The sequence below is a fragment of the Palaemon carinicauda genome, chromosome 23 (assembly GCF_036898095.1).
Source record: "Palaemon carinicauda isolate YSFRI2023 chromosome 23, ASM3689809v2, whole genome shotgun sequence".
NCBI classification, from domain to species: domain Eukaryota; kingdom Metazoa; phylum Arthropoda; class Malacostraca; order Decapoda; family Palaemonidae; genus Palaemon; species Palaemon carinicauda.
In genome coordinates this window covers 9482007-9491898 of record NC_090747.1, presented here as the reverse complement: position 1 = coordinate 9491898, position 9892 = coordinate 9482007, and the positions used below count along the sequence as shown (strand labels likewise).

General features: G+C 32.0%; 1 protein-coding gene across 1 annotated transcript in view; it reads left to right on the top strand.

Annotated features, from left to right (window-relative positions):
* The window catches only part of LOC137617416 (piggyBac transposable element-derived protein 4-like), a 20944-nt gene extending 11282 nt beyond the window's left edge, over positions 1 to 9662 (top strand). Inside the window, exons 2-4 of the mRNA XM_068347445.1 lie at positions 5983 to 6064; positions 6576 to 8155; positions 9602 to 9662. Coding sequence (XP_068203546.1) covers positions 5983 to 6064; positions 6576 to 8155; positions 9602 to 9662 — 1723 coding nt within the window. The remainder of the gene's footprint in view (positions 1 to 5982; positions 6065 to 6575; positions 8156 to 9601) is intronic.
* The last annotated feature ends 230 nt before the right edge of the window (positions 9663 to 9892 follow it).

Genomic DNA, 9892 nt, shown 5'->3' with positions numbered 1-9892 from the left:
TGCAGTCTTTATAGAAAACAAAGGAACTATACCTTTTGGGTCTGCACATCCATAAGCATCAAGTTCAGTCAAGAAAGCTTAATTTTCAAGAGATCGAAAAGCTAAACTAGTCAGGAAGTAGGAAGACCAAGTTTCTCATTATACTGCATACTGTCAAACATATCAGTCAAAAGGGTTGCCTTTTCATTCGGACAGTGAGTGACAGAGCCCTTTTTTTTAACTAAAAGATGAACCATCTTGTCTACGCCAACTAGTGCAGATTGAAGGATAGCCCACCACTTATGGTCCTAAGTTGCCCCAGAAAGCGTTTCTTTCATGGTTAAATTGTATTCCTTTTCAGTTGAAGCATAAACTCTGAGCAAAAGCTTTAAGCTGGGTATAGTTATTCGAAGTCAAATCTGAATGTAGAAAAGAAGGTTGGCTTGAGAATGCTTAATGGTTTGCCCGAGTTACCGATAAGATACTTGAAAATTGGTCTCATAACAAAAGGCGAATGAACACTACGGACATAAAGTGTTCTCAGTTAGCTTCAAATCTGTAAATTAGAATATTTAATCCATAATATGAGAAACTGTGAAAATCGTTCATATCATCAGTAACAGGCTAAACCGTATATTTATTACTATCAGATGTAATATCTCCTGAACACAGAGTAACAAGAGATCTAATTAATAGTAATTTTGTCTTAATGATGAAACCCGGTGTTTATAATAAACCGAGTCGACTCTAGCTGCAATTAATTGAACTTTTACTATTGGTGATACTTACAATATATATGTAAGATTTATACCATTTTCTATTCAAAGAGTTGGAACATGCATATTCACCTTATAATTTTATAATGCCATAAATTTAAAATTCTACCGGTGTATATAAAATAAAAGGATACTATAATAAAATGAGAACAATATTTCGATGGTCGTTTTTGCTACGCTCAAAAAATAGTCTGCCGTAGTAATATCAACACCTAAAACACATAGACGAACACATGTGCGTATATACACAAACACACACACACACACACACACACACACACACACACATATATATATATATATATATATATATATATATATATATATATATATATATATATATATATATATATATATATATATATATATATGTATATATATATAAATATATATATATATATATATATACATATACATATATATATATATATATATATATATATATATATATATATATATATATATATACATATATATATACATGTATATATATATATATATATATATATATATATATATATATATATATATATATATATATATATATATATATATATATATATATATATATATATATATATATATATATATATATATATATATATATATATATATATATATATATATATATATATATATATATATATATATATATATATATATATGTGTGTGTGTGTGTGTGTGTGTTAATTTATTTATATATGTTATTATTATAATTCCTTATTAATGTGATTTTGAATATGGCAGTTAAATGTTTATTCAATAATTGTCCCCTTCTTTCGAGTAATTTTTCATTTGTGAATTTTGGGAAATATAACGTAGTTTAAATCCCCAGGAAATGTTTTTTTTTTTTTTTTTAATTTTTCTTATATTAAATATTAAAAGGCAATAGTAAAGTTAATAGAAGTTAAATGGATATTCCAGTGACTAATTTTGTCATCTCTAAGTATTTGTTAATGTATGTTAGCAAAGGTTTTCGGAAAATATATTAATATGATGATTGCTAAAAACCATATTTTATGATGATTATGCAAGGCCTAGGATTTGACAAAATGATATTTAGAGAGATAACATAGGTTTAAGAAGAATTGATGTTAGATAAGAATTTATACATAAAGGAATTACAAGTATTGAATTTACATGCAAGAAATCTTAGAGATATGAGATTCATATGGAAAGTTTAATTGATGTGTTCACGTATATAAAATTATGTAAATACTAATACTTGTACATGTATATAATTACTGAACCGATACATGCATGTCATACTCAAAATTTTAAGTAAAAATATAAAAATCTCCCTTAGATATAAAGTAACAGCCACTAAGATATTAATATCTTTCTTAGTTGAGCATTATCTAAAGTCAATATTTTCTTAGCAACGCCAAATAAGAGAAGTATGAGTTTCTCTCGCTATTTTCATGGCTTCTCTCTTTTCAACACAAAATACCACCCACATTCTATTGGAAAGCCAAAATTGCTTATATTTGTTAACTTAACAAAAACATACTTGTATCGCTATCTTTTGGATTGAGAGTTTTGGTAGGAGTTTATAGGTCTACCTGTTGAGTCATCAGCAGCCACTTCCTTGTCCTAGTTTCGGAGGAGAGGAGGTCTGTGAGCTGATCATATATGGAAGACCTCAAGAGCATTTCTCTGTCCCTAGCCACTGCCACTCACGGGTTACTTTACAACCCTCTTAATACTAAGTGAATATGACGAACCGCTTCAGGACTGGAAAGAGAAAAAGAAAACTGCAATCTACGAATCTTTTGTAGTATCAGAAGCATAAGAGGGTCGTTCATATACAAACAGTATCGAATGAATTGGAATTTTCGAAAGTTTTGTTGTAGTATCTTTTTTTTCCTATTGACCCTGATGGTACTTTATTCGTACTCGGTCAAAGGGTATTGACGACTCTCTCTCTCTCTCTCTCTCTCTCTCTCTCTCTCTCTCTCTCTCTCTCTCTCTCTCTCTCTCTCTTATGATTAAATATAGAGTATATTTGTAAAATTCATAGGATTTTCAGTTTAAATATGCTAAGAAATGGACTGAAAGATTGCTAGAGTTTAATATATAGGTGTTTCACCACATAAAATGTAAAGCTAACATGATAGCTGATGCCCTTTCTAGAGGTAGAGTAATACGAGTAACTGCTAGGGCACGAGAGTGGAGTGAAGAACAGGCCAAAAATTTTAAGCTATACCATAAAAATAGTAAACGGGATGAAATAGTAAACGTGAATCTTTGTGGGTGACAGTGGACATGACCTGCTGTGTCCAGAATGAGTACTGTGATGATGCAGGTATGATTGACTTGGGAGGTTGGGACATAAAGGAAGTAAAAAAGGAACTGAACAAAAAGAGGAAAGGATGGAAAGAGTGCAAGAAATGATTAAAGGGGAGTCAAGTAGTTACCAATTATTTCTGAATCTGGCTCGCGAAAATCTTTTTTTATATAGAATGATATCTTATATTGTGCTTACGAAAAGAGGGGAGGGGAATTTTATGCTTGGGTAGTTCCTACCCCTCTTTAATTAATCGAGCCCTCCGCATTATACATGCAAGTCCGTATGCAGGGCATTTCGGGATTGACACTACATTAAGCAGAGTACGTGAATCCTTCTTTTGGTTAGGAATGGAAAAATCTATTGAAAGTTCTATAAAATGTTATCGTGCTTCCATCTGCCTCAAAGAACACAAGAATGCTGTACCGGAAATCAAATTTTATAGGGTGCATCTAGATGTGGTAAGACCATTTCCTACTGGTAACACAACACAAGTATATACTGCATGTGTATTTGTGGATATATTTACTCGCTACAGCAGTTGTGCTCTTTCATACTAGGTTTGGTTGCCCGAAAATTTCAGTTAGTGATAATGGTTTCGAATTTATAAATAAGGTGGTAAAATAGGTCAAGGATTGATGAAAACTAAGCACATTTCAGTGACCACATTAAAGGCCTTCAGCTAATGTCTTAGTGGAATAGCAAAATAGGGAAGTGGTTTGAATTTTACGTTACTTAGTGGCTGATGACCCCCTTCATTGGCACGACATGATTCCTACAGCTGAGCTAGCTTTGAACATTGCATATAAGGACTCGCTCAGAGACAAGTCTTTCTTTTTAGTGTATGGACAGGATCCTGTGTTACCATATACGGTCCTGATAGATTCGCAACAGTTGCCAGATTATACAACTAAGCAATACTGAGTCTATTTATTAAATCTCTGAAGGAAAATAATGAGTACCACTGAAAGGTTTTTGAAAAGAGCTAATGAAAAACAGAGCTCAAAATATGGTGGACAGTTCAAAATCACACCGGTAAATGTTTTTGTGGGGGATCAAGTATATTTGAAATGATTACAATCTGGAAAACACAAAATATAGGTATCGTATTTGGGTCCGTACCGAGTAAAGATTTTCAAATCTAAGTCAGTGCTTGAACATCATTAGGCACACATACATGTGGTTCCGGAAGAGTGTAGATGTGAATTCTTTATACTTAATTAGCGTTTTAATATGAGAAGGGCGGGAAGCTGAATGATTTTTTTTCGGAAAACGGCCAGTGACCACTGATTGGCAGTTACAAGTACATGGATAATAATGGTTTTGAAAATGGCGAAATGGTGATGGGGGATTGTGTTGCAAAATTATGACATCAACGCGGACAAATAAAGTACAATAATGAAGGAAAGCCTATCCCTACCCATATCTGGTATGAAAAGAACCGTGTTGCCCCCAATCAAGATGGAGGTTATTAATGAGGTTGTATCATACCGATACTGATATGATTCTTTTTCCCTTTGGGTATTCTGTATTATAATTACAAAGGTCATAAAAAACAAATGAGTAGTATTCTTCTATATTCATTGTGAATATTTTTATATATAATATTTCATTTCTTATTTTTGGTGGAAGATGTCTATTTGGAAAGGGAGGGGTTGATTTATATATATATATATATATATATATATATATATATATATATATATATATATATATATATATATATATATATATATATATATATATATATATATATATATTATGTTGCATTTCTGTCTAGTGGATGTCATGCCCTATTCCGGATCGAAGTGTCCTCCATATATCAAAAACTTGAGAGGGCAAGTGAACACCTCCACATGAGTGAAGAGCGTAGAAAATATGTAGATGAATATGTACTCTATAAAGTGAGATCAGTTGCCTTTTAAGAGAACTATGACTGTATTAGAATATTGTGCCAGATCACTGAACTGTCTTTTGGGTCACGGGTCTTAGGTCTGATAGGTGAAGTGTCTTAAGTCGTATGGTGAAAGTATATTTCCACCACAGTGGAGATTTCTACAAAATCTAATAGTTTCAGCATATTACCAGAGCAACATTGCATTACTTTCTATGAAGTATAATCATCAGCCTTTTGTAATGCAAAAGAAAAACACAAAACACGTTCCAATATCTCATTATCTGTCGACATGGACTTATATATATATATATATATATATATATATATATATATATATATATATATATATATATATATATATATATATATATATATGTATATATATATACATATATATATATATATATATATATATATATATATATATATATATATATATATATATATATATATATATATATATATATATATATCTTTATATATAAATATGTATATATACACTGTATATATATCTATACATATATCTATATATATATATATATATATATATATATATATATATATATATATATATATACTTATATATATTTATATATATATATATATATATATATATATTGATATTTATATATATATATATATATATATATATATATATATATATATATATATACTTTGTGTAAATGTGATTTTCATAGGTGGTTATAATAATTGATTTCCTGCTTTCGAAGCCGATGTAAGATGCACAGACCATTTTTCTAATACCTAAAAAACCAGTGACTTGTTTCAACGTATGAAAATTTGTCAGATCTGTAGATTCTTGAGTGTGCTTAAGCCGATTTGAGTTGCAGAATTCAACACCTTCGATTTCCATCCTGTCTACTGTAACTGTGTAATCTAGGAATATTTCTAAGTTAGCCCTTTCGATCCTATCGGGTGATTTTTGTCCCAAGAATTTCTTAAATTACACTGAACAGGGACTTAACTGCAGTAAAGCCCATTGAGTGGGATATTTCAGTGTTTTAGGGTTTCCTTGATGCCAGACGTAAGAAGAGAAATATAATGAACGCACCCAGCGCCCACGTGTCGGTTGTCAACGTCAACAAGGTAAAGCTTCTTGTAAAGGTGAGTGAAAATTTTACGTTTTTTTCATATCAGCATATACTAGATGACATCATCTTATGTTTAGAATCAAAGTTAACATATCCGTGAAGCTTTGGGATTCGATAGGTCTTTCCAAGGCTTTGTATTTTTTATAATATTTGATGTTTTCTTTCCTTGGGATGAAAATGTCCCATCAGGATTTTGGGGTAATGAAAATTGGGATAATATTATCCCCGCAGTGTGTTCTTTGATATGAAAAGAAAATAACAAAACTAAATTTTTATTGAGAGTAAGTCCTTTTTTAGTGGCTGGTTGAGTATCTTTTTAAAGATTATAGTATGCAGGTGCACAGAATAGCCATCCTTGTTTACCTAACCTAACTTAGCCATTGTTTCCTTCCGACTTTCGACTCTAGGCTATATATATATATATATATATATATATATATATATATATATATATATATATATATATATATATATATATATATATATATATATATTAAATATTGTTTTCTTGTGTTTTCTTGCAGATGAGTAAAAGAAGGCTAACGGAAGAGGAAATACAATTTGCACTGGAAGAGGATGACGACGATTATGAACCATCAGATACTGACAGTGATGGAACAAACGATTCTTCTTCAGATGAATCACAGGATGATACAGTCACAAAAGAGGAAGACCTAGAAGCACCCACTAGCCCAGAAAATGATTCGTACAGACGTATGGAATATGTGTGGACTAAAGACACTACAAATTTTGTGCCTAAGCATGACATACCAGATAAGCATGACTGCATTGTAACTATGTCTGATACAAGAGCTTCATCAGAGTTGGACATCTTCCTAAGATTATTTCCAAAGAGTCTTTTTCTACAAATAGCACATTACACTAACGAGAGACTTGATATTTTGGCTGAAAAGAAGAAAAAAAATATTCAACACACATGTCTCTCAGAGTTGATGGTTATCTTCGGATGCACACTAGTGATGTCTTACAATCGAGTACCTGCCATGAGAATGTATTGGTCAAGAAAGTCCTCACTAAGAAATGAGAAAATAAGCGAGTATATTTCAAGGGATAGATTTCAACTAGTTTTTTCGAAACTGTACTTCAATAATCCATGTAAACCAGCAGAATCTTCCAATCTATTCTATGTAGAAGATGTGGTGAGGTGCTTGAAAAAAACTTTTCTTGCTGCAAGAACAGACAGCACATTTCAGTCCATAGATGAAAGCATGACAAAGTTCAAGGGACGTTCCAGCATGAAACAGTATTTGCCTATGAAACCAGTGAAACGAGAAATCAAAACCTGGGTAAGATCAGACTCAAATACTGGCTATGTGTATGACTTCAATATCTATCAAGGAAAGGAAACACAAGTTATGGAAGGAACTCTTGGTGAAAGAGTAATCAAGATGCTTTCAGAAACAATAAGGGCACCAGAAGTATGCTTATGTTTCGACAGATTTTTCACATCTGTTAGACTCATGTCTTCACTCCCATTTGCAGCAGTTGGGACTTGTATGCCAAATAGGAAGAATCTTCCAAAGCTTGACGTCAAACTTCAACGGGGAGAGTCAGAGATGTACGTTTGTAATGAAGGCATTCTGGTAGTTTCCTGGCAAGACACCAAGTGTGTCACGATTCTGAGTAATTGTCATGATACAGAAATAGGTGTGACGCAAAGAAAAATTAAAGATGGAACAAAAAAAGATCTGCAGTGCCCTGAAGCTTTTATATTTTATAATGATCATATGGGGGGTGTTGACTTAGGGGATCAAATGATAACTCTGTATGACCTTGACAGAAAAAGCAAGAAATGGTGGATCAAAGTATTTTTCAGACTTCTAATGACAGCAGTGTACAATGCACATGTTATTCACAACGAAATCAACCACAAGAAGCGCCCTTTCATTGACTTCTTAGTAACATTAGCAGAATCTTTGATTGAAGAGGGAAGGGAAAATCTGCCACAGAGAAGAGTACGAAGTTTAGGACGGCCTTCCAAAACTTCTAAGAAGCTGAAAAATGTTGACCATATGCCCGTGCATGAAGAAAGCCGTCGAAGATGCATAAGATGCTCTTCAAGGAAGAAAGAAAAGCGAACAAGGTATCAGTGTCAAACATGCAAAGTTCCACTTTGTTTACAATGTTTTCCTATCTACCATACATAAACAGTTGAGTAAAAGTCTCCCAATCATATAGTTATCAGGCTGTTTTTCATTTAACTTTTTTTCAAAGGAAAATATAATTATATTGCCTAAGAATTTTCAATGGTGTATGTTTTTTTTTTCTCAGTTACTTATCCCAAAAAGCTACATTTATTTTGCCATTATATAGTTTGATGTTTTTTCTCTTCAGGTACAATATACTTATAATAAATGTACACTTATAACTTTGCATCTAATTCCAACATTCCTATATACGCAATATGTATTTTCAACTTTATTGTACTAACTGGGATCAAACAATCCCAATTTGAATTTCAATATAACACTATAGGGATGTTTATGTCCCAGTGTAAAAAAACAAAGATAAGCTTAAAAAAAAACTTTGTGGTGAATATATATCATTATCTATGATCCAATGATGCCACTAAGCTCAACAGATGATTAAAAATTCAGCTTTCCAAAAGTAGGCTTGAAAGGGTTAGTCTTACTCCAACAGGATTTATGGAAATTAATGTATCAATGTACAACTAAATTATGATAAAAAATATATCTTTCTTCGTTGAATATTAATATAGAGACAAATAAACCATGTATGTAGTGCAGAATTAATTTTATATATCATTGTCGAATAAAAAAAAATACTACTTCTGAGTGTAAAACGTTTAAAGTCTTCCAAAAACATTAATATGATTCAAAAAAGAAAAATTTTGATCAATAGATTGAAAAATTTCCATTGGAAATAAATATAACTTGTTTCGTAAACGTTCTGAAACATTCGTTCTTATTTTATTAACGAAGGTCCCCCCCCCCCCCATTTGTGTGGATTGAGCAAAGTTGCCTTCTTTTAAAAGGACTTTATTTTGGCATTGGGGTAGACCGTAGTCCTGACATCGCTTAGATCCCAGTAGCGTAAATTCGTGTATTGTATCAGTCACCAGCGTCCTTCCTCCTAGTAGCATGGAGTCCTAGCTCGGATAGGTTGACAGTCCTAGATATGTGATATGTGTCTCATATCTTTATTTTTTTAGGTGTTGGAGTGGCATTGTTTGTGTGTGAATTAGTCTGAAACACCTATTTGCTTTTAAGCAAACCTATCCGTCGATTACATACATAATCCTGAGGTGTCTACAAGGATAGTAAAGTGTCCGTCTCTCTGTCTGTTCGGCTGAGGATTTGAACCCGCACCACAGACTTCTACGAAGTCCGAGGTTGCTTCCCCGTAGAATATAAACATATCTTTTTATTCGAAAAAATTCTAAAATTTTTACGCAGGTTATAAGTACATTATTCTTTCGAAAACTTTTTGAAACATTTCCGCAAGAAAGGAATAAATATATCTTTAAAAACATTCTGAAACATTTCGGATGATATATTGATCTTTTTAGAATACGACAGAAATTGACTAAAGAGATGAATGTCGGTATTGATGAGGCATGGCAAGATTGATGGAGGAGGTTTGTCCGCGAGACGTTGAGGGATGGCAGAAATGAGAGATAATTGTTCGAAGTTGCCCTCTCTTTATACACGATGGATTACCCTAAAATTTTATGGGAAATAGGAAAAAGAAAATAAAGTGAAAACATATTCTCACCAACCAACAAAGCTCCCAAAAAGACAATAATGAATGAAATAAGTAGAGGTTGTTTTAGAAAAAAAGATCATGTCAGGCTGACAAT